Source organism: Patagioenas fasciata, chromosome 26 (genome assembly GCF_037038585.1).
Source record: "Patagioenas fasciata isolate bPatFas1 chromosome 26, bPatFas1.hap1, whole genome shotgun sequence".
NCBI classification, from domain to species: Eukaryota; Metazoa; Chordata; class Aves; order Columbiformes; family Columbidae; genus Patagioenas; species Patagioenas fasciata.
Genome location: NC_092545.1, coordinates 3,956,777 through 3,981,804, shown reverse-complemented (window position 1 = coordinate 3,981,804; position 25,028 = coordinate 3,956,777). Strand labels below are relative to the sequence as shown.

Below are 25,028 nucleotides of genomic sequence, written 5' to 3'. Positions count from 1 at the left end.
AGCACACCCCTCACACCAAAGGTCCCCCTAACACCCACCAACTGCCTTTCATCCCTCTTTTCACCTTAGCTTTGCCGCCTTTCACCACTTTTCCCACTCTCACCAAGCCACCAGTTGCCACCTCTCATGATTAACCAGTTGCAACCTGATCTCACAAAAGAAACATTTATTTCCAAAAATCCATTTAGACAAACCCAACAATCAGAGAGACCATTTTGGGGGATGAGGGTTGGACTTTTTTCCTCTGTAGAGATGCTACTATGGGAAGAACTTCACACAAAGCTCCCATCAGCTGCCCCACGCACTGAATACCAAACCCAGACTTGTGGCCCCAACTGTATCGTGTTGCACAGAATCCGGTGCCTTTTTGTCTGGGAATGAAAGTTTGAGGGCAGAGACACCCGAGATTCACCTCTCAGCTGCTCTTGGGACTCACTGTCCCTTCTCTGAGATACTTTGACCGCTGCGTTTGACTGCTGGGTGCGGTTTAGTTGTCAGCGGAGATGGTATTTTGGGTAGACGCGCCATGGAAAAAGAGCCTATTTGTGTGTTAAACTTTGCATTATAACCTCTGGATTAATGATTCAGCTAGAGACAGGTTTTTTGAGGCAGGATGGTGCGTTCTGTAGATTAACAACAGATACCTGAAGCCTGAGATATGATCATGTGGGGTTTTTTTTTAATTATTATTTTAATGGTAAGCAAAAACTTGGAGTTTTTGGGCTGGGCACGTTGGTTGTGTGATCCTGCAGGACGGTTCTGGCTGGGACACAGCAAAGCTAAAAATAAAAACCTGTCAGCCTTGCAGAAATATGTGGTAAATAGCGGATACTCTGCGTTTATACTCGTTGGTGCGCTTGGCTGGGGCAGCATGATAAAAATAACAATAAAGATAAGCAACGGGCGGGCGGCCTTTTGTGTGTCTGTCAGCAATCCCGTTCCAGGGATTCCTACAGACAGTAGGAATTGGTACCGGCTGCTTTGCTTTTGACTTCCACATCTGCAAAGCTGCCTCGTTTTTCTGGCAAGCAGAATTTTGCTTGGCCTTCTGGTGGTTTTTTGTTGTTGTTTTGGGGTTTTTTTTTGAGGCGGCTTCAGGCTGGGATTTGGGTTTCTGAGCTCCCTTCATGGTTTGGGCTTAGAGTGTGTTGTAATTAGGCTTAGACAGGTCCTCTTAATGATGATGGGAGTTATTAATATCTGGGTGAAGGGATGCGTGCAGACCTGCTGAGGGATTCTCTCCACATGCTCTTTTTTGCTTTTCAGAGAGCCAGGAAAGAGACAACGAAACCGTCCCACTTTGCAATTGAATTTCTAAGCAGAGGTCTGCAAACAGGCTTAACAAACCAGGAAAAACTTGGTATTACAGTTGAGAACTAGAAATAGTGCGAAGATGGGACTCAGCACCTTGTTAGATGTCCCAGCGCCAAGCTGGGCAAGGGATGTCATGTTTTGGGGCTTTTCAGTCTTCAAAAGAAACTTTCTCTGTGGGTTTTACATGCACAGCGCGTCCCTAGGGGGGTGAAATCAGCTCGTGTTGCCCAATGTGTGTCGTGGGTGAACATGGACCTGATCCAAACATCCCATCTTCGGGGTTGGCCTGGATCTTAAATGCAAAAAAAACCTCATCCCTGTTCCAGCTTCCACTGATAAAATAACTTGGCACTTGGACGAGGGGAAGGAAAACGCAGGTTTGGGTGCGTTGTGCCCATTTACACAGAATATTTTGTTTTTTCTGCATCAGTCTCCATCTGTTGAATGATCCCTTGACATGTTCCCATCAGCTGTGGTCGTTACTATTTGTAACAGGTGGGAATTTTCCCCACTTTATTTCAGGAGAGAGCTCTCTGTGAGATGCACAAGAAACATTTCAGGCTGTAAATTGTCGGTTTGAATCGAGGTCTCCGCGCACGCCCTGGGGCTTATCCCACGGTTCAAGCTGAGCGTTGGACTCCATGATCCTGAGGGTCTGTTCCAAATGAAATGATTCTATGACTGCTTGCGAGAAGACAGTTGTCCTTTCTCTGCACATCTCACAATCGCAGTGTCCTTAGGGCATAAAAAACGGAGGACAAAAAGGCAGATGGTTATATATATATACACACACACGTAGACATATTTATTTTCTTAATGCTGACTTCTGTTAGACTCTCAACCTGACACATACTCTTGTGCGTGGGGTGTGTGGAACAGATCTTTTCTTGCCTTATTCAGGTTTCTAGACCATTTTGAGACAATGGAGTTTCATTTTAACATTGTATTTGGCTTGGCAGCTCGGAGTGAATCAGTTTGGCTCTGATTTGTAGCACCTTCTCGTGTACTGGCAGCACAGCTCCTGTGGAGTCGTTGGGACAAGTTTCTTAGTCCAACCCTTGGGTTAAATAAACCCTTTGGTATTGCCCGTTCCTTCCTTCGCCACCTGGAGCTGGTGATTTTGTACAAACCCAAATCCCCAGGCAGGCTCGTTGTGTTCCCCCTTCTCCAAGGGAGCAAATGTCTTAAGGCGACAAAAACGGTGAGAAGTGGAAGTTTAAGCAGGAAAAATATAGTGTATTCTGGATCTTCCAACAGCTAGTTTGGAGGCTGAATAGTCAAAAAGCTCCAAAAGTCATCTCTGTTTTATTTGCAGAAATCGTTTTGTGCTCAGCAGGGTCTGATGTTTGGCTGCTTTAAAAAAAAATGAGCTGTTTCCTTGCTCTATGTAAATCTTGTCATGCAACCCTCCAGCGTTTCTATCTTGCAGTGAATCCATTTTAGGAGTCTGATTTCTACACTAGAAGGGAGAGAAAGGACCAGCAGCAAGGAACAATTGATAAACCACCCCTAAAGTGCCCCCAAACTTGTAGGTTTGTTCCCAACAAGCCAAGTTTCCCCTCTTCTCATTTCATTTACACTCCTCTGAGTGTATCTTCATTTATTTGCTGACCAACGAAGCCCTTGGGATGAACAGCTCCAGTGAAAATTATCCACCATAACAGGACAAAAATAGTAGATATATCCATGTACATATAATAAATGTGATGTTTTATGCAAAAGGCAGGGGGGTTGAAAAGAAAAAAGTTTCCCTGATTAAAACAAAATCCAGAAAGTGGAAGTGAATCATTTCAACCCTTCCTCTGAGTTCAAAATGTCTGTCAAAATTTCTTCCCCTTCAAACCTTGCAAGCTAGCAGAACTTTTTCTGATGGAACCCTATCGTGCCCCTGTCTGCACAGCTCCAGACATCTCCAGGTTGTGAAAACCATTTCAGTGCAGTCATTCTCTTTTCCAGACCTCCGCAGGCTTCCAAAACCTATTGCAGAGACGTCACCTTGGGCCATTTAGGAAATCACAGTGATGGCTTTTGGCGTGGATGGTTGATTAATGGCAACCAAAGTCTGGCTCAGTTCAGAAATCCTGGTTTTGGGTGAGCTGGGTTGTGGAGCAGCAGCAGAAAACCATCGTGCGGAGGATGTAGGTGCTGGGGATGAGTTGGGACTGTGCAGAAACTGAAGCGCTGAGTGGCTGGTGAAGCTCCTGGAGCTGAAAACATCTTTTGTTTCTGGATTTTTTGAACTGGATATTCAACCAAGAGCAACAAATAGAATGAAATTAAAGGTGGGAGGAGGAAAGTGCAAGACTGGTTCATTGTCCTGGGATGTGGGATGGACTGGGAGATTGTTGCCGAGAGCAGGGAAGTGTCTGCCAATGCTATATTCACAGTTTAGGAGAGAAATGCAGCTGTGTCCCGATTTTGCATCCTATCCTGGGCTGAACAGGCAGTGAGCATGGCAGAAGCCAACCAAACCTCACTTGTGTTGGGACACGAGCCACGGTGGAGCACATGAAACTAATCCCAAGGATGGTGAGCGAGTAGCACAGCGAGAGATGGTAAAACAGCATAGAAAAAAGCCGGCACGTCACAGACTGGAGTGATGACACTGGGTGGATTGAGCGCTGGAGCTTTCTGGGGATGGTGGCACCTTCGTGAGCAGCCGACGGAGCTTAGGTGAGTGTGTTGGAGTAGAAGCTGAAGCTTTCGGAGACTGTTTTGGAGTCGCTCCGGGAGGAACCGTTGGAGGTCATGTCCACAGAGAGACGCTTGGCCTTACTGCTCTCCTCCAGCTCCTCTTCAGCCGCACCAACCGCTGAGGACACGGTGGTCTCGATCCGGCTGACCTTGTACATGCTGCTCTGTGTCTGCAGGTATCTGGCCGACTTCATTTCCAGGCCCTCGTACTCACCGGCGCTGATGAACGGGCACCATCGAAACGCGTGTTTGAACCCCACGCGAAACCTGCGTGGGGACGGAAGAGAAGGGGAAAGGCAGAGGTGAGGGACATGGAGGTGGCAAAACGACCTTCCAGAAGGGGGAGGACAGAGCTAAGATGCTGCTAAGCAAGAACAAAATAAATATTTTTCACTAAGGAAAGGATAAAAAAAAGCTGATAAATCCTAATGAAGAGTTGGGACTGTTTGATACCTGCCCTCAAACCCACAGGGGCTTTAGGAGAGACTTATTGTGTTGTCCCTGCATCTGCAGGAAGCAGCTCCTGGCAGAGGGTGGGACAGAATCATCCTGGAAAAACTCTCCATCCCTACTCTCCTCCATCTGTATCTCTCCCCTCTTCCCCTCTATGTTGCACCAAGATGCTCCCAAGCGTCACCTGCCCCCCACCTGTCGTTGAGGCAGCAGTAGATGATGGGGTTGTACATGGTGGAGCTCATGGCCAACCACATGACGGCCAGGTAGACCTGCTGGATGAACTTCTGCAGGTACCACTCAGGGTTGAAATACTGCAGGGTGAAGTAGATATGGTAGGGCAGCCAGCACACCGCGAACGTGCACACCACGATGATCATCATCTTCACCACCTGCGAGGAGAAGAGAGGGGAAGCAGAACTACCTGTTGGACATCCCACCCTCCCCAAGGGGCCACCTCTTTCTGCCTTGGAGACCTTTCCAACCATGAGGAGGCAAGCAGGCAGCTGCCTTGGTGAGGTGAGCTTTAAACTGAAGGACTCAGAGGGCAAGGGTCAAAGTGGTAGCACTCGTGACATTGCAACCAACTGGGGAATAAGCCACGCCAAGCAGAGCAGTGACAAATGTTCCTTAGCTGCCTCCCAAGAGGAAGAGCAGAAGACCAACCACCCAAAGAGTGTGTACCAATGCACGCGGCCCGGGGACACGCAGGAGGAACTGGAGCTCCGTGCACAGTCAAAGTTGTGATATACTAGGAGTAACTGAAACATGGTGGGACAACTCGCATGGATCGCAAATGGTTATAAACTGTTTTGGAAGGACAGGCAGGGAAGAAGAGGAGGAGGAGTCGTGCTTTATGTTAAGGAGAATCTGGAATGTATAGAAGCCAACTACAGTGATCATGGAAGCCCTATAGAATGTGTCTGGGTCTAGATCCAAGGGGAATCCTACAGTAGGTGTCTGCTACTGATCTCTAAACCAGCACAATAAGGCTGACAAAGCGGTATTTGAGTCACTTAAGCGAGATTTGGGTCCATAGAACCTAGCTCTGCTAGGTCACTTCAACTACCGAGACATTTGCTGGAAGAACAATACAGCCCACATGTCATCCATCAAGTTTTGGGAATGCATAGACGATGGCTTCCTTGTACAAATAGATGTTCCAACCAGGAATGAGGCAGGGCTGGACTTGGCTGCTCACAAACCAAGAAAACCTGCTTTGTAATATCTCAGTGATAACCTTGGCTGCAGCAATCACAATTGGTCAACACCTTGGGTAAACCATGGAGGACACACATCTGGAGGACACTCTGTTCCATTAGTAACAAGTCCTGACCTGTTTCTACCCCTCAAGGAGGTATTTTTGGCTGGGGTTGGTTGGGATTGGGTACAAATGATGCTCAGAGCTTCTTACCTTCCGCTTGGCCGAGACCTGCTCATGGTAGCGGTCGGAGGAGTCCCCTGGTATCTCGCTCGCCCAAAGAGTGATGCCAACCACGGTGTAGGCACATCCGATCACCAGGAGCGGCAAGAAGTAGATCAGGATGGTCATGCAGAAGTGATACCTGGAAAAAATGTTTGTTGAACATGTCCTCTATCAATTTGGTAGAAGCTTGAGCTGGAAGGCCAAGTGCTTCCCAGGGCAAAGTGAATTTGGCACAATTCCTGCAGAGCTCAGGCTGGGCAGGACTCCCTGTTTTCACCCCGACCTTTTTCAAGGCTCCACTGCAGCGTTTGACACCCCGGCATCTTCCAGGGATGTGAGATAGAGACCAGTGAACTTTTGTTACCTTCATAAGGCAAGAACCTGAAATGGCTCTACTCTTTCTTCTACTCCATTTATACCCCAAATCATCCTAGAGCTGAATATTTCCTCTTATCACACCCTATATCTGGCAGCCCTGCAGGAGAAAAATGTGGGTTTTCTGACATGTGAAGGATGGGAGCATTAAGCTGAAGAAATAAAGGCTTTACCTGTGGGGCAAAGGCTGGATCTTGGACGCAGTTTCCATAAATCCTGGTCCACCAGCAGTTAAGCTGGGCTCAGGTGGCACAAGGCATAACCCAAAACTCCAGTCTAAACCTTTGCTGTGAAGGTTTATTACAACTTTTCAGTGAATTCAGCGTCTGGGTCAGTTCTTTGGGATCTTTGTGTCTGTTTATAACAAGTATAAATAAGTCCAAGATGGAATGAGAGGGTCTGGATGGAGTTGTTAGCTCAGGCTTGAGGCTGTTTTGTTAAGTCAGTAGGTTGTAATAGCCGCTGAGATTGTGGTGCATTCAATAGAGGATTTGTGTTAAATAGGGGTTGGTTTAAAAGGGAAAAAAATAACGTTGTTTCTAACAAACAGGATGGGGATGGACGGTTTGACCTTGCAGGATCCTTCCTACTGTCGTCATTTGTAAAAACCTTTCCCCTGCAGAAAGATGAGTGATAGTGGAACAAAAATGCCAGTGCCTTGCATGGTGCTGCTTTGCAAAGCCACCAGATCCGAAGCTAATTTTCTCCTGACAGTTTTAGGGTCTTTGCCTGTGGTTTTGGGGTGTGTGCCCAGCTCGAGTGCAAGGTCCTGCATCTGTTCAAGGCGGTTCAGGCCCTCGGCCACCCTCCACTCTTGAATTTGCTCGTCCTCCCGGCTGCTTTGATTGAATAATATCCCTAAGGCATAACGACAGGGTCAGCCCCACACTGCCACGCCATCTCCTCCTCCTTCTGGACCCGCAATCTCATTTGGCCTCCTCTTCGCCCAGCACTAATCGCATTTGAGCTGGATTTTGTAGGGCTGTTTTCTATTTTGCTAATTAAAGAGGCGTCTCTGTGGCTCCCTGATGAAGGTTTCGTTGTGGTTCCCATGTAATGCAGGGTCTTAAACCAGCTGCAAACAGCTGAGAACGATGCAGTGATGCCCTGGAGAGGCCGTTTGATAACGTAACCACCACGGACCCATATTTTCAGAGCCGCCTGGGCATGGTAAGGACAGGGATTTCCAAAGAGCCTCGCAGCATTTTTCTTGGACCCTCAGCACTGAAAACCTGTCTCTATGTGAAACCATTCATGAGAACTGCAGGATCAGAGCATGTAGAGAAACCTGAGGTTTGTAATTTAAAGCTCTTTAGTGTGGGGTTTAGGGTCTTGTAGAGGGTGGAGGAGCCCATAGGAGTGATGGGCAGTGACATTGGGGCTGCCATCTCCTTTGGCTTTGCGAAGCTCAGACGCTTGCCATGGGCCGGTATCTCCCAGAGATTCCATTTACCAAGAGAAAGGACTCCCTGACTTTAGCAGAAATCCCCTATTTTCACTATGAACCAAAAAACCTATTATTTTGCATCACGGTGTTGCAAACAAGCCAGATTTCTTAAATAACCCCAAGGCCACATGTACAAGGGAGGGTGTTTGACAGCAACCCAACCACCTGTGCCTGCCAACTTATTTTGGGGCAGTAAAGTAACATCTCAGGCTCTGCTCTGTGCAAGGGTGTTCGTGTGCTTTGGAGAGATGCTGCTGAACTGCAAATTATTTTTCAATCCCCACCAAATATTTGGGGTTTGGGTGCGTAAAACCTTCTGGTTAATATCTGCTTTCCTGCCCTCATCTGCCTGCAGATGCTCAGGCTTTAAATCATCGCTGTCCTGGCTGCATGCGCTGAGCCAGTGGGATTTTGTCATGCTGGTCATATTTGTCACGGTGACCCAGAATAATTAAGGTTGGAAAACACCTCTGGAGATCAGCTGAGCCAGCCCTAGCTTGGTTCTTAGCATCTTTGTCTTGCAATGTAAATAAACAAGAAGATAAATGACACTGTCCAGCAAACTCATCTCATTTTTCTTGCGGAGAGACCTTGGCCAAGCTCAGGTTGGTTTTAAACCTCTTTTTGTGCATGTGTGTCCGCCACTTTGGTTTCAGCACCATTTCACAGCACTAATTCATTGCTCCACAGGACTGGAGATCACAAATGCCTTTTTGGTTTTATTTTTCCCCTCTTTTTTTCATTTAACTCATGACCTTTAACTCACCGCATGACTTGCGGACTTTAAAAAGCAAAGGATGGCTGGGCTGGCAGACCAGCGGGGTTGCCCGGACCCTTTGGAAATGCCAGATTTAATTAGCCGGCACCTTAACGAGAAGGAAAGAGATTCCTGCTGAGCCCTCCCAGCCTGAGCTGATGCCACAGAACCTCTTTTTGTAGCTTGGTTTTTAAGCAGCCGAGTGAATTTTAGGGCTTTTGGACTCGGTAAATCCCAAGCTGTTTGTTTTTCTGTTATTACCTGGCCAAGATATCCCCAGTAAAACCCTATTTACCTCTTACAGGAATAACTCTTGTCCCTGGAAGCCGTTAGAGAGATGAGTTGCAGGAAAGGTGCTACAAAAACCCATGTGTAAAAATAAAACCCTGGGGACAATCCGCATGGACAGAATTTACATCTTAGCTGTTTTTACATGAGTTTTGCTCTAAGATGAGCATCCAAGAAGTGCAGGGAGCACAGCACGGGGCAACGTTTGGACCACAAACAGCACTAAACTCACCTAAATTAACCTTAATGTGCCCCAAGATGACGCGGATGGAGATTTCTATTTACCGTCAAGTGCGTAACACTGACCCTTGTTAGGGGAGGAGGAGGATTTCCCCATCCCAAGGAGCTTTGAGCCGTTCAAATCCTTCCCTGCTCCCTTTTTGTATATATATATGTGTATGTATTCCTTCGATCCGGTGATGTCCCCACTGCTGAAAGAGCTCAACTCACGTTTTTCCATACACGTTCTCGCTGTGCTCCGGCCACTCCACCAGACACACCAGCCGGCCCGGCAGCTCCTCCGTCACCGAGTAGTAACCCTGGGGGGACGCCAGCAGGAACGCCAGGACCCAGATGACACCGATGACAACCTTGGTGGCGGTGGCTGAGAGCCGGGGCTGCAATGGATGGATGATCGCCATGTACCTGCGAGGTGAGAAGAGGAGAAATTAAGGCTGGAAAGGCCCAGTGTTGCAGCTTTTGGGGCTTTTTTAGGTCTCCGTCGCATGGGGGTTGTACTCTTGACCCCCCTTTAATGCAGCATCTCACTCCATAAAGAGATTAAGCAGAAAATACAGATTTGTGCTCTGACCAGTTACTTTTTATTTAATCGCACACAATAGACAATATTTAATTTGATTGCACGCAATAGATACAAGAAGGTGGATTATTAATAGAAATCACTAACTTTGAGTACTCAATAAAGTAACTTCAACGATGTTAAGCCCCAATCACATATTCTTATTTAGCCCTTTGAAGTCTGAACAAAAATGATATAGAATCAAGGTTTTACAAAGCTAATACAGTAGCACGTAGCAATTTATATCTTAAATACTTATCTAACAGGTTTTATAAGTATTTGAGGTACTGTCTACAGGAACAAAGTACAGCAATTTTGCTGCAGAATAGCAGGTAGGAAGTGATTTTATAAAGTCTTCATAGCATTTCAATTCACTGAGGGATTTTTCCCACATACTGGGAATTAGTGTAACTGAAATTAAGAGTTATTTTATCTCAGGGGTGTCAAACTGATTTTCACCGGGGGCTGCATGGGTCAGATGTAATTTTAGGACTGTATGAATGTCACTAGTCCATGAGGTTGATGTGGCCCCTGGTGAAAATGAGTTTGACACCCCTGCTCTATCCAAAATAACTTTTCAAGAATCTGGAGCTGATGCTGCTTTTCTGTACAGACCAGTTAGTCCACACAAGCAAACAGCATCAAATAATCCGTTTCTGTAGGATTCCCCAGCCGATACTCTAATTCTCTTGCAGCGTGTAACTTGAATTTATTTTAATCTTGCTTGAGACTCTCATAGCTGAAAAACAGCTTCACTAACACAACCAGCAACTGCAAAAATAACTTGTACAAATCGAGCCCTGTTTAGCAGCACCCTCTATAAAATCACCTCTCTCTGGTAAATCGGTGTTACGGGAGAACCAAAAAGAAGAGTTTTGCACCAGCGTGGGATGGGTGACCTGCAATATCACCGATATCCGCACCGCTCTGGGGCTCTTTTCCCCGAACATCACTTGTCATGCGCAGGGAAAGCTCCCGCGGCGATGAGGCCGATTGAATTTATCCCTCTGCAAATCTGGTTTTGCAGAGCTGGCAGCAGCCGCCAGCGCTGTAAGGATTAAGTGAGTACGTCACCGATTGTTTTATCTTATTTCCCCTCTGCTCCGCGTCAAGCTTCGGGAAGAGGAGAAACATCGCATCGCTCTGCGTATTGTTGCCCGAGGCGTTTGCAGCCTCCTCGATTTCTCCCTTCATCCCTTGTCCTTTCAGAGAATGGACAGTTTTTGCTTTTAATTTTTTCCTAGACAGCAAATACTCCCTGTGTTGCATTTTTGAGTGACCACTGGCAGGGACAAAGACGTAGGGATTAATATATAAATATAATACGTGGGATTTACTGCTGTCATCTCTGCCTCTGGGTACCAAACCTTCTCAATTTTGCAGCTGAAAATCCCCCTAATCCACCTGATAATTATCCCTTAAATCTATTTGATACTTGAAGCTGGTTAGAAAGAACCAAGGCAATGGATGTCAGTGCTGGGGATGCATCAAGGTCTCATGGGTTTCTGCATCGGTATTTTTAATTGTTTCATCATTGTGCTTGTGATCGGCTTCATGGGACCCTGCAAGGACTTGTCTCCTTCCTCTTCCCCATCCTCAAATGCCTGGTGTTGGCTCAGCCCCTTGTTTGCAGAACTGGATGAGGTTCAGGTGGGTTTTATTATGGGGTTCAGAGCAGGTTTCCCTGGGTTTTTGCTCCCAAGCAGCAAAAAGTCAATGTGCCCGAGTTTGCTGCTGGTGCTTGACCTAATGGTTCAAGCTCAAGCATTCAAAGGGTGGAAAATGAGGGATTTCCACCAAAGTTGGGTCATTTCTAATGAAATATTCACTTGGAGGCTAGTGAAATATTCACATCTAAGGCTGAGAAAGCAAAACCAGCGCTTGGTTGCAACAACCAGAAGTGCTTTTGCATCTCTGTCTTTATTTCTGCCGGTGCATTTTGGAGGATTTCCTCATTGATTTGAAGCACTTTGCATCAATAGAAGCCATTGTGGTTGATAAAACATCCAAATAATGGTTGTAACGATGAACTAAACCCCAAGCGCGTCACCCAGAGGCCTTTCCAACCACCATTGACTTGTTTGCAACTCCGTTTCGTGGCGGAAAAGAGACAGGAAAATCTATCTGACTGCGCTGGTGTTGCAAGGAAAGGGGTCAGGAGGGAACAAACCAGTGGCACTTTGGGGAAAACTGGCCCCAAATCCTATTTTTTGGCAGCGTTTCCCAAACTGTAGGTCCTGAGCAACCTCTGAAATATTTGGGGTGCTCTGAGTTCAACCAGAACTCAGTTCAGATTAAAAAGGGGAATATTAACAGTTCTCCCAGACAGGGGCTTGGATGGGGAAGAGTAAAAAATGTCATGAAAAGGGTCTGGGCTGATATTAGAGACCGTAAAAGAAACCTGGAGATAGATGGAAATGTACAAACATCCTGAAAATAATTAGACCATTATTTCAAATTAAAATATTGTATAATGATATAATAATTGTATCGCTAAGCAGAAAATTGTCGTAACATTTTAATAACCGCTTCCTTTATTTTTTTCCTTTTCCTTTTTTCCTCTGCTTGGCAAGAACGTTTGATGCAAAATCAAACCAGAGAGAGGGGGGAGAGCAGAGAATATGATTTTGTGGCTACCTTATTTTTCTCAGTTCTCTTTTCATTGCAGACTGATCAGACTTCCCGTGTTTCTCTACCCAATAGGTTTGTGTATATTCCTGTCTTTGAATTGTTAGGTCTTTTTTTCCATCCAGACCACATGTTCCCAAAAGCCAGTTTGTTTTCTTGCAACTCTGCTCATCTTTAAGCCAACCCCTGGGTTGTTTTCTCCCCTCCACGTAGGTTTGATCTCCAGGCAAAGCAGTGGTCGGTGCAGCAGCAAAAGCTCCATCAATCACACCTTATCAGGCAAGAAAAATGATGTGTCAGTCATGACTTCGCTTCTCAGGGAAAATAACCAAATGCATTTGTTATTAATGAGTTTATTAGCTCGTATTTCTCCTCGCAAAGTGCATCTCTGTGTCCTGTTTGTTTGTTTGTTTTGTAATGGTTTTCCCCATCTGTGATAAAATGGGGTGTTGGGGTTTGCTGGGATGTGAGGAAGAGGAGCCTGAGCATCCTGGGGCAGGTGACAAACGCTCACAGTGCCTCAAGTCCTCGTTTTTCGTAGGGAATTGGCTCTTGGTTGCGGATTTACGAGCAGATTTCCCGCGTTAGGGAAAGGTTTTGTTCACGGGGCCATTTGCCTGCAGAAGGTGTTTAGTTGCGCAGACCTAACGATACTATTCCTCAAAGTAAAATTACGTGCAGTTTGGCTCTAAAGCGATAGCAACGCCACATTTAAGCACAAACCACCATTACGGTTTGCAAACTCAGGAGAGACCCGGTGTCCTCGCGGCTGCATTTTCTTTGCACCTTTCCCACCGTGTTTAATGTTTTAAATCCCCCATATTTAACGATCTAGGCGCTAAACCACTCAACTTTCCACCAGGCACCATTTGATGACGTTTGCTGTTGTTTTAATATTTTATTGCGCTTTGGGGGGGTGTTACCATGACGATGCAATAGTGTTTAAGTACGATGTTGTAGCAGGGTAGCTCCGAGCCTATCGGTTATTAAATAGATATTGCATTCGAGGCAGCGGAGCCATTTATTAATTGTGTCTGGAGATCTGGAGTCTGCCTGGCTCACTAACATTACCCAATTGTTTCCACCCTCATGGAGATGAGATTAATACAATAGCAAAAATTTATGAAGCTTTTTTCATACCAGGGTTTCCTTATCTGCTTCATTAAGTAATAAGGATGTGACAGATAAGAGATGAGTAAGAAAGAGGCTGCAGAATTGGTGCCGTTTGGTATTTTGCACAATTACCCATCCTGAGTAGAGAGTGCAGAGTCAGCCCTGGGGGAATTTGCAACCAAATAGGAGCAGATGCCGGATTGAGGTGGGTCAGATACCTCCAGCACTGCTCTGGGTCCTTCCTATGTAAAAAACAAAAAGCTTCTTCATAGAGAAAAACCTGCCTTTTTGCTTTCTGCAAGGATTACATTGCAGCTGTATGGGTGCAAAATACCATCCCTTGAGCAGGTTTGCAAAGCAACGCTTGACCTCATCGCGCCGGCCCCAAATCCCTCGTATCTGAGCGATGGTCGAGAGCCCCGTGTGCTCGAAATAACGGGGGGGATGAAGCCACCGCGAGCAGCCACGTCCTCCTATTTATCATTTGGACATAAACCAGTGCCCATCCAACCGGCAGGACAGACTCGCGAGACCCGAGTGATGCTCAACGCCTGGTGAAGTGTCTTCATCAAGCAGGAGGCTGCAGGTTTCTCACCAGCATCTCTCTATTTGAAAGCAGGGCGCTATTTCCCTTGAGTGCGATCGAAAGGGACGCGTCACCGTCACTGAACGGTGACCTGAGTTGCGCCGACAGCTTTGCAAACTCCCCTGCACGGCAAACGCCATGGCACGCTGGGTTTTAAAAGCCCAAGTGCAGGTGAAATGAGATAAAACCGCAGCGCCGGGGTGGGATGGGAGAGGAGAACCCAAAGCACAACCCAGCCCCGCTGCAAGACTCTTGCGGGTGTTATTTGAGGCATCATCTATACGACCTGATCAGCCAGTTAGTCCTGGCACTGGTTTGTAGCTGGAGAACAAAATAACATTAAATACAGGGCTGGTGACTCATGAGACCTGGCACACGAGTGGTTCCCACTGGACTGTTGAGAGATTAAGAAGAAATTAAGGAATAAATTAAGAAAGTTATGGGATAAAGCAAAAATATCTCACCAGAGGTCCTCATGCTCCTATCGTGGCTTGTGCCAGCACCCAGCCTGCAGGTGAGCACCACAATCACCCCAAAAGTGTGGGCAAAGATGTAATTTATTTTTTCACAGCCTGAATTAATATCTAGTAGGTATTGGGGGGGATTAATTCTGGTTAATCCCCATCAGATCAGAAACTATTGCTGGGAGCTGGGGCATAAACCAACCTTGATGAGCGAGGCCTCACCACAGCGTTCTCTTGGCCATCCCCAAACTGGGGAATGGGTGTTCTGAGCCAGCTCCATGCTGTGGATCCAACACCTTTGGAGGGTTTTTTGCTATTCAGCAATGCTGGATTTTTCAGGAATGCAAAAAGCTGGCTCTAAACTCAGATTCTTTTCCCTTCCCTCTTGCTCTTTCCTCTTCCAAATTCCATCCCACGATTCCACAGCGCCGGGCGCAAAGTCCTGCTCTGCAAACCCCAGAAGTCCATTAAGTCAAGATTAAAAAAAAACCCCAACCCTGGTGCTATATTAGGGTGTAAATGACTAATTAATCTGTCTGTGCACTGCTGTAATTTGTCCTCTCCGGAGGGTTTCTTATTGCAGTAATCACCTCTCGGGGAAGGCCTGAGGTCGCTGAGCTGCTGAATATATTCCTGATATTCAGCTGTTTCGTCCAACCTGGGAGTTCAAGCTTGCAAGCAGTAAATAATTTTCCGAGCCAGTTTTTCTGCTGCAAATAATATGGGTTTGGGGAGATATTACCAGGTCCCGGCTGAAGCTTCACAATTTTCAGAGCCGCGGTGGTGAATTGAAGTTGGCGGATTGGCTGGGTTTTCTGCAGCTCCTGCTGGCAAATTGATGAATCTTGAGACACCTCCTATAATTTGCCAACTCATTTGGAAATCAAAGAGGGGAATATAAGGGATATAAAGGTTTGATTGCCCAGCCCTGCGTGGTGGAGATCAGAGAGGGGGTATTTTAGTGTGCAAACGCAGCAAATTGGTGTAGGAGCTGCAGGTCAGTCCCACTATATGTCATTTTTATAACTGTTTTAGAGCACAGGATGCTTTGCAGAAAAAGGGAAATCACTTTGTGTTAAATAACCCAAGTCTGCACAGTTTGTCTTGTGACAGGACTCCCACCCTTCTCACTGTTTGTTTGGTCTGTGGTGTTTTCGGCTTAGCTCACTGGAATTTTGAGATCTGATTCTGCAAGTAATCCAGGATCTTCACCTTCGGCTGCGTTCCTGATCGTTCATCATCACGGAAACACATTCCCCCATCAGAGCTTTGCTGACGATGCTCGGAAATTAATCCAGGTCCCAAGGGGTGAGAAAACATCAAGAGTTTAACTAACGATGCTCCATCCCATGTGCTGTAGATATTGCAACATAGTGATGTCCAGAATTTTGGCTTTTTAAAACATTTTCTCTAAGTGTGGCTGCAAATTAGCTCAAACTCACTATGGGCACTGCCGGGCTCTCACTTTCTCTGGAAGATTGGGAAAAAACCAGGATTTTCTGTCTCTTTTTCAAATGATTTAATTCCCAAGGAGAGTTTGAAACTGGAAGGGGATATATGATATGCTCTGGCACCAATATACCCCAAACCAGCGGATATGATGAATTTTATAGCACCAAAGCGACCCATTTGGGCCCCACTTCTGCAGGATGCTGAGCAGCAGCATCGTGGCTTTTCCTGCACAGGCTGTACCAGCTGCCAATCTGGACTCCTCAATTTCCTGCTATTGTTGTCAGCTTCGGAATAACAGTCCTTATAGGATTAACTTATTTCTTCACTGCTTGTGCCCAGGGTGAGGTGGATCCCGGTGCAAGAGCACTCAAGCAAAAGCACTTTTCTTCTTGCACAACCCCACGGTGGCTCCTGCAAAAAAACCCATTGGGGGAATCAAACCCGCGGCCCCACTTCTCTCAACGCCTCTTTTTACGGCTGTGCTGGGTCTTTCCAAGGCGCTTTCGTATCCTCCGTCGAGGATGTTCTGGAAATTGCTTGTAGAGAACAAAGCAGGTTTGATTTAGGGGAGCGATCTGCAGAATGAGGATCCAACCCCTCCGATAGATGGTTTAATACAGTTTGCAAACACCAGGCACAATCTATTCTGCTTTTCTGCTTTTTGATGAAAATCAGCTCTGCAGTCGTGTTTAATTTCAGATACATCCTGCCTGGGAATAACTCATTTTCCTGAGCCTACCTGGCTCTGCTGCTCCAAATTCAGGTATTTCCTTATTCTGGCATGGATTTTGCTGCTTTGCCAGAACAAATTCTTCCCTTTTAGGTTCCTGGAACAAGTTCCTGCATTTTATGTATTAAGTCCCTATTGTCAGGTCTGGGGCACAGGAAAACAAGCGATTTTTGTAGATAATATTGCATGCCGCTTGCCTGGAGCGGCATAGAATGGACTTCGCTGCCTTCACCTTCCCAGTTTCCCAATTTGCTGGGAATTTGGGGTTAAGAAATGCAGCAGGTGTTTGCACACTGAGGCTGCAGCTTTTTTTGAGTATTTCTTGAGCACGCACAGATTTTGTAGCCATAGGAAAACCAAACCTCTGTCATGGGGTTTGCAGATGCAAGAAGCAAGCTGAAAATGCCAATTTCTCCCCCAAAATTCAGCCTCGGGCTCCCTTTGCTGCCTGTTTTACACAGGCTGTTCCAGCTTTGCTTTTGTGGTTATTCCAGGGTGTGGAGTGAAGGCTGAAACCCGAACTGTTAAAATAAAATCATCGGAACCTGAAAGAGGCTTTGCCGGCTGATCCCAAACATCTTCAAGATGTTCCTGGGGTAGGAACAGAGCCACGCTGGTACTGTTCCTGTTTTTATTTATTATTGCCTTAATTTTCCTCTTATCTCTGATATGAAAAGTTACCTATGTCTGATTTATTTTGGGTAGAGGGTCTTGTAACCACTCCAGAGCGAACCGACAACCTGAGCTTGTTTTTAAGGCAGAGCATCCTCCCTCTCTGGCTCCGTTTCCCGAGCTGTCAGCGCCTGAGTTGTGACAACGCTATAATTGCTCGCAGGGAAATATCTCTGCCAGTTTGTGCGGCGCTTCGACATCGGCTCCAAATGCGCCGGCATACGGCAATGCAAATCTTCCCCCCCCCGGCACGTGTATCCTCAGCCAAAACGTCTTTTATTCTTTAGGAAAAAGGACCAAAAAAAGGTGTTGCAGAGCTGGAGAAATATGTTACGCTGGAAAATCTGTTGCGCTCAGAACGCTGCTACTTGAGAGGGAATTGCAAAGTGGCTCGAGAGCCTTGATTAGCACTGGTGTGAAAGTGCCACGGAATATAAGAATTCTTGGAGGGGAGAGAAGGGGGAGCTGCGCACTGGAGGTGATGGGTGCGTGGATGTTTTGTGCTCATCTCTGTGGTGACACGGGCAGCGTCCCCCGTGCCATCGCACCGAGCACTGGCCGAACTTTGGATCGTGGCAAAAGGCAAGTGGGATCTTGTTCTGCCAGGCAATAAAAGGGAACTAAGCTGTGCTGGCTGCAGCTAAATAAGAGAAATTCCTGGCATCCAGCTCTCCCGAGGGCCTGATAAAATCAAGGTGGGTTTGCTTAGAGGGGAACAGTGACACAGAACAACACCCACCCGCCAAGGCGAGATGTTTTCCCCAAGCCCGACCTTCTCTCCAAGTCTCCTTAGACGCTTCCCAACCCAGATCAAGTGACAAGAAATGATCCTGCAGTGCAGCGGAGGTGCGTCCGATGCAAGCGTGTATTTTATGGCATGAGATGATGCCATTTTGTGCTAAGTATTGAGTTTGCTTTTCCCCGAGGAGATTGGGAAAGGAAGGGAGAGGATAGCGACGCCGCACACCCAGCACACGCTACCAACACGCACCGGGGTTACAAAGCATTTTCTTGAGCTCCTTTACAGAGCATATAAATCATTCCACAAACCACCTGCAATCAGGGAAGGGAGAGGGATTCTTTCTACCTCTCTTTTACCAAAATGAGTTTTATTTTAATTGCAACGTTCTCCCGTAACCAGAGAGCAGACGGAGCTGAGCGCAGCTCCCGGGTACCGGGGAGGGTTTGGGATTTGATGCTCAGAGCTCACCTGTCCAGGGCAATGGCCGTCATGGAGTAGATGCTGGCGAAGACGGCGGCGATGGGGAAGAAGTTGTGAAACTTGCAGTAGAGCAACCCGTAGTACCACTCGTTGTGGACGGCGTAGGTGAAGTTCACCACCGTGTTGAAAGCCGACATGGAGGCTTCGGCGAACGCCAGGTTCACCAAGAAGTAATTGGTGACAGTTCGCATCCTCTTGTGAGCCAGGATGATCCACATCACCACCACGTTCCCCACCACCGACACCACCACAATGAGGGCGTAGGCGACGGCCCACAGGGCAACCTGCCATGGCGGCTGCACGAACTGGTTCGAGAAGGACTCGTTGAGGGAGGCGTTGGGCAACCACTGCTGCTCCAGCTCCGCTTCCAGCGGTGGGATGTTCTCCATCGCCCCGCGGTGCGGCCAGGCCCGGCACGCCGGTGTGTTGGGGTGCAGGTTCTGCTGGTTTGGGGTGCAGCAGGATCAGGGTGCAACAGGCTTGGAGTGCGGGTCCCTCCTAGTTTAGGGTGCAGCCTTTTTGGGGGTGTGTGGCTGGTTTAGGGTGCAGGTGCCTCCCAGTTTGGGGTGCACAGCTAGTTCAGGGTGTGGGGCCCTCCTGGGCAGCCTTTTTGGGGTGTGTGGCTGGCTTAGGGTGTAGGTGCCTCCCAGTTTGGGGGACAGCTGGTTTGGGGTGCGCGGCTGGTTTGGGGGATACGTCTCTTCTGGTTCAGGGTGCAGCCAGTTTGGAGCGCAGGACTCCTCTGGTTTGGGGTGCGGTCATTTTGGGGTGTATGGCTGGTTCACGGTATGGGTCCCTCCTATTTTGGGCACAGCTGGACTGGGGTGCAGGGTTGGTTCGGGATGCAGGTATCTCCCTGTTCAGGGGACATCTGGTTTGGGGTCCACAGCTGGTTCAGGGCACAGATCCCTCCTGGTTTGGGCACAGCTGGACTGGGGTGCACGGCTGGTTCGGGTACAGCTGGACTGGGATTCACGGCTGGTTCGGGGTGCAGATTCCTCCTGATTCAGGGTAAAGCCAGTTTGGGATGCAGGTCCTGCCCAGTTCAGCACTGGGGCAGGATACGGGAGGCAGGTCCCTCCCTGTTCGGGAGGCAGGTCCCTTCCAGTTCACGACCGGTTCGGAATGCGGGTCCTTCCCACTTCAGGGCGCAGACATTTCAGGATGTGAATTCCTCCCGGTTCAGAACCAGAGCAGGATGCGGATCCATCTCGGTTCGGGACGCGGGTGCCTCCCAGTTCAGAGCTGGAATGGGACGTGGGATACGGGTCCTTCCCGTTTTGGGGTGCAGCCTGTTGGGGGTGCAGGTCCCTCCCTGTTCGGGGTGCAGCCGGTTCAGGGTGCGGGTTCCTCGCGGTTCGAGGCACAGTCGGTTCGGGGTGCGGGTCCCCCCGGCTCGGCAGCGCAGCGGGTTCGCGGTGCAGCCGGTGCCGCGGTCCCGGCTGCAGCGGGTGAGGCACGATCGGGGCTTTTATGAGCGGCTCGGGCGGTGCCAGCGAGCGATGGGCAGAGCCGACATGGAGAGACCTCCCCTTGTCCCCCTCGGTCCCCTCCCCCTGTTCCCCCCCCCCAGGTGCCCTCCGTCCCCATCCCGCTCCTCTCAGCTTGTGGAGCCCCCAGGTTTCCCCGCACCCCCCATTTTCACACTTTATCACCCCTTTTCCAACCTCTTTGCTCTCCAAACCTTCCCGTGCTTTGCATCCTTTAAGGGAAGCGCCGGGGCTAAACGTGCTCTAAAAAATCACTGCGAGTTTAAAACATGCTGATAATTGTAAAGCAGGTCCTGTTGGGCTGGCGAAACCTTCCCTGCAAAGAGTCTTTTTCTCACATGAATAAGCTGTTGGAGTCTAATTAAACCGCAAACAGAGATTTAGCACCTTCACGCAGTCCAGGCTGATAATAACCACCAGACAGGGGTGATTTTAACTTACTCCTCTGGTGTTTTTATTGGGAAAAAAAATGCCGACTGTGTTGCTGCCTGCCAGGAGGAGCTGCTTTTCCATCGGGAAACACAATTCCAGTGCAACGAAGAGGAAAATCGCCTCGGAAAGCTGAGCGCGTCCCTCCTCTTTGCTAAAGGATGCTCCTAAATCGCAACTTCCCAAATGGATGGCAGAGGAGATGGGGGTAAAGCTGCAGCTCCCTGAAAACCCGGACAAATCCGGGTTTGAATTGCGCAGCCGAGCGTCACCAAGGGAGGATGCTGGGCCCTCGGGGGCTGGAAATCTTTAAACCCCACCACCAGGTCAGTTGTTGGAGTGAGACTGAGCTTTTTAAGGCTGGGTTGGGTGAAGGGGGAGATCTATTTTAACCAGGGAGCGTTGAGGGGTCGGGGCCGGTGGCCGAGGGCTCTGCCCGTGCCCTGGACCGCTCGATGGCAGCATTGCTTAAAAATGCAGGAGGAAGGATGGGCGAGCCGGGGGGAAGCTCCTGATGGGGGCATTTCCAATTCCCCCCTTCCCTAGGCTGGTCTGGGGCTTTGCGATAAATTTGGCAAAGGGTGAACCGCAAAGGGACACCCTGGCAGGTAGCAGCCCCCCAGTAAACCCTTTCCCAGCCAACAAACCCTTTCCCATCCTAGCAAACCCTTTACCACCCTGATAAACCCTTTCCCACCCCAGTAAACCCTTTCCTACCCTAGCAAACCCTTTTCTACTCTAGCAAACCCTTTCCCAGCCCAGTAAATCCCTTCTCACCCCAGGAAACCCTTTCCCACCCCAGCAAACCCTTTCCCACCCCAGCAAACCCTTTCTCACCCCAGTAAAACCCTTTCTCACCCCAGTAAAACCCTTTCTCACCCCAGTAAAACCCTTTCCCACCCCAGTAAAACCCTTTCCCACCCCAGTAAAACCCTTTCCCACCCAGCAAACCCTTTCCCACCCCAGGAAACCCTTTCCCACCCTAGCAAACCCTTTCCCACCCTAGCAAACCCTTTCCTACCATAGCAAACCCTTTCTCACCCCAGTAAGCCCCTTCTCACCCCAATAAACCCTTTCCCATCCCTGCAAACCCTTTCCCACCCCAATAAACCCCTTCTCACCCCAATAAACCCTTTCCCACCCCTGCAAACCCTTTCCTGCTTCCTCCATCCCCAAATTGCCCCGAGCCGGTAGCATCACCCCAAAGATGCTGCAGAAAGGGCGCATCCCACCTCCTGCCTCAGTTTCCCCATTAGGAAAAAGGCGGCAACGCCTTTGCTCCCATTGAAAAGAACCGTCTGCTTTTCTTTTTCCTTTCTACTTTTTTTTCCTTGTGCTGCTGCCGTGCAAGGAATTGAAATGCAGCCGATGTCTGGAGCGACGCAGGCTCTGGAAGGGCTGTGTATGTATCGGCACGTTCAGGTCGCTGGTCTGGGGGATGTTTCACCCAAAGGGGACGTTTTCTTTTAATTAGGCAAAAAAGAAATCAATCCTAGTACAGAAACCTGCATGAGGGAGAACAGATGTATTTATTGCTCAGCGCAACCGGATTATTGCGAGCTTTTGACAACTAATTAATGCTTGTGGGTTCCTGAAGATGCCAGCACTATTCTGAGCATGAACACACGGATTATTCCAACAAACCCCCTCCTTCCTTTCCCTGAGGATGCTCAAATACCTTCATATCCATCCTCAGCCCTTCCAGAGCGCAGAGAAAGGCTTTGGAACTGCCAGCCAGAGCCTTTTCCTGTTGTATTTTCGGAAGGATGGAGACTCTGACGCTGGAGGTTTCCCAGCAGAGCCCCCAGGGCCGGCGTAACATCAAACGCACGCCAAGCGCCGTCGCCTGGGAGGAAAACTGGCTGTGTCCTTTGGGGAAATGGCAGAAATGGGGGTTTTGCAACTTCGGAGTTTTCGGCTCCTCCACCCACCCTGGCCCAGGGGTTGGAACCTGGTTCACAAAGCTGGTGATGGGTATGAGATTTGTCACCTCCTGAAAGCACCACGGCTCCTAAACAACAAATATCCCTTTGGGGAGCAAACCGTGAGCTGCTGGGGGAGCTGGTTTCGTGGCTTTTGGGTAAAATAAGCACAGGTGGATCAAGCTCTGCTATAAATTTGGGGTACAGCACTTGTAGCTAGCAAGGCAATAATGTCTTTTCCTAAAACAACTGGAGCCAGAAGGGAACATCTGCACTGGCATATCCCTCAAACAGAAGAGACAGTGAGGAGCCACACAAACCATTTTCCAGGGCACCGAGCAGCGGCCAAGCTGCTCCTTGTGGTTAATTTGGAAATCACCGAGTCTAAAAGCCCAGAAACAAGCTGCCTATTGCAAGCCGGGCTGCACAAGCATGTGCAAGTGCAGCCTGGGGGTTCAATTGAGCATATCTGAGCTTTCCTTTGGGGTTGTGTTTTGCAGGTGGTTGGTATTTGGCAGGTTGGGGTGGTTTGTTAATTAAAGTCTGGCTCCCAGGTGGCTTTGTGCTGCGGGTCCTTGTGCTTTGGAGACTCAAAAGCAGGGGGATGGATGTGGTGCGACTCCAAACTGGGGTTTCTAAAGGTAAGTTTGGTTTATGGTTGTTTTTTTTAGCAGGAGGTGGGTGATGCTTCTTATTGTGAGCAGCGTGAGATGGGATTTACTTCCCTGCAGAAGTGCTGGGTGGTGAAGATCCTCCATTTAGGGCTGATGTGAAATCTTTTCAAAGCCCTTCAAGGCACTTTTCAAAGTTCACTGACCTTGCAGAAGGTGCATGTTATATGTTTTCCTTAGAAATGAGCTTTTTGAGCATGTTTTGGTTGATTGTGTGCTCTGGAAGTCGCCTCCTGCCCCACCAAGAGCTGTGACATGGTGACAATCACCAACGCGACTCCAGAAGTGGTGAATAAGGCAGAGCCGTGTGCTTGTGGTTCGCTGCTACGGGCGTTTGGTGCTTCCTAGATGAAGGGAGCTCTTGAGGATGGATTTAAACCTATATGTGATTTAAAAGGTGCCTAAAAACTCCTGCATTACACCGTCCCTTTTGCAATAGGGTCCTTGTGCGACTACAGAAGCTCTGAGCTATAGGGGGGACACACTGGGAGGGTTCTTGCAGCTCTGGAACCCCAAGGCTGTGGGTAGCGATGGGCAAAACCCCATGAATAATGCTAAAGACTTTATAACCACCAAAATCCCAACCTTAATAGATGTAGCGGTGTGGAAATGGCCAGCAGAGAGAGTTGTGAATTTAGGGAGATGTGGTTTGGTCAGAAAACATCATGAGGACCCCAGGTTGACTTAGGACAAGGTTTTTAGAATTAAGTCAGTTCCTGCAGTGGCAATGAGCTGCTGGAGGAGTCCTTGGGTTTGGAGTGTGAGGGGAGAAAATAACTGGGATTATACCAAAAAATAAGGCAAAACCCACACTAACAAAGTAAAATATGGGGTTGCATTTGCTGCTGTGCTGTATGTGACACTGAGATCAGCAGGAGAAGGAAAATGCTGATGCAGGAGGGGCTGGTAGCAGGCTCCTGAAGGAACCAGCCTGAATTTCTAGCGATGGGTTTGATTTATTAACAGCACCTGCTGTGAATGCTGCAATATCCCCAGCTGGGCTGAGCAGCCCTCACCTGGCTGTACAGAATTATTTGCTCATTTAATCCAGCTTGTGTTAATTTTGTGGCTTACTTTAAACACGGGTTCTCACCAGCAACACTTGACTTGGCCTGAAGTGGTTCCTGCTGCAATTTCTTTTTTAATTTGCTTCCCACCTCCTTGGAAGATGCCTTGGGGGGTTCATTGCAGGGTTCATTCCTCTCCATCCCCTCGCTTGCTTTATTCTCCACGTCAGGTGGAAGAAACCTGAAACTAAGCTTAACTATTATTTTAGACTTGGCATGCCCAGCCTAAGCAAACGCTTTGGCTGTGTGCGTGGGTGAGTAAATCCCTCTTTGTGCTCTTCAAAAGCCTTTGTGGAAGTTCAAAAGCTTTTTCCTCTCAGCTTTGAACTTCAGAGCTGGTGCTTCAGCACTTTGGGGCAGGATTTAGGGCAGAAAGCATTTAGTCCAGACCCAGGAACAGCTGCTACCTGCCCTGCCTTACAAATCCTGGCTCATTTTGTTAAGCTGACCTGTCAAACAGTCATCCCTACCCTGTTTCCCTGAAAATAAGCCCTACCCTGAATATAAGCCCTAGTGCGATTTTTGAGGATGCTCCAAATATAAACCCGACTCCAAAAATAAACCCTAGTTACAATTCATTAAAAAAAAAGTCAATTTAAATAGTGTCCAGGCAGCTGTACGTGTATAAAAGTAAAATTAATTGGCGATAGAATGCAGCAGGACAGGTGTGACGGCATGTGATGGCACGACAATATTTGAAGAGATGTTGCTTTTTTGTTCAAGAATAAATGTAGGTTGTTGCTCATGGAAAAATAAGACATCTCCTGCAAATGAGCCCTAACGCATCTTTGGGAGTAAAAATTGATATAGACCCCTGTCTTATTTTCAGGGAAATGGGTTGGGATGGGGATGAGCCTGGACCAACCATGACCTCCGACAAGAAGAGCAAGAAGAAGGGACATTTTGCTCTGGAAACGGTGGTTTTGTCGCTCACTGATGCGCTGCAGAGGAATTGGAAGCATCAGAAGGGAAGGGTCGTCCTTTGCCTCTTGGTGATGCTGCTTAAGGGGGAAAAAAACAGTTAATAGG

At 48.2% G+C, this 25,028-nt stretch overlaps 2 protein-coding genes across 10 annotated transcripts in view; one reads left to right on the top strand and one right to left on the bottom strand.

Moving 5' to 3' along the window:
• Window positions 1-25,028, top strand: part of LOC136112165 (tetraspanin-15-like) — an 84,323-nt gene that overhangs the window by 6,457 nt on the left and 52,838 nt on the right. For 4 of the 8 annotated variants that reach the window (XM_071799387.1, XM_071799381.1, XM_071799384.1 and 1 more), the window contains exons 3-4: window positions 20,406-20,665; window positions 22,816-22,902. The exons of 1 other annotated variant lie outside the window; for it this stretch is intronic. The gene's annotated coding sequence lies outside the window, so the exon portion shown is untranslated. Of the gene's footprint in view, window positions 1-8,770; window positions 9,407-20,405; window positions 20,666-22,815; window positions 22,903-25,028 lie in introns of all 8 variants that reach the window. 3 more of the 8 variants (XM_071799383.1, XM_071799385.1, XM_071799386.1) reach the window with 3 other exon arrangements.
• TACR1 (tachykinin receptor 1) lies at window positions 152-19,879 on the bottom strand. 2 transcript variants are annotated; one of them, XM_065856673.2, is made up of 5 exons: window positions 18,409-19,879; window positions 9,205-9,399; window positions 5,876-6,026; window positions 4,657-4,853; window positions 152-4,275 (listed from the first exon to the last, which is right to left on the bottom strand). In XM_065856673.2, the coding sequence occupies exons 1-5, from the start codon at window positions 18,807-18,809 to the stop codon at window positions 3,984-3,986; spliced, it is 1,236 nt and encodes a 411-aa protein (XP_065712745.1). In that variant the 5' UTR covers window positions 18,810-19,879; the 3' UTR covers window positions 152-3,983. The 2 variants fall into 2 exon arrangements, with proteins under 2 accessions (XP_065712745.1, XP_071655481.1); XM_071799380.1 differs by having other exon boundaries at window positions 152-4,227.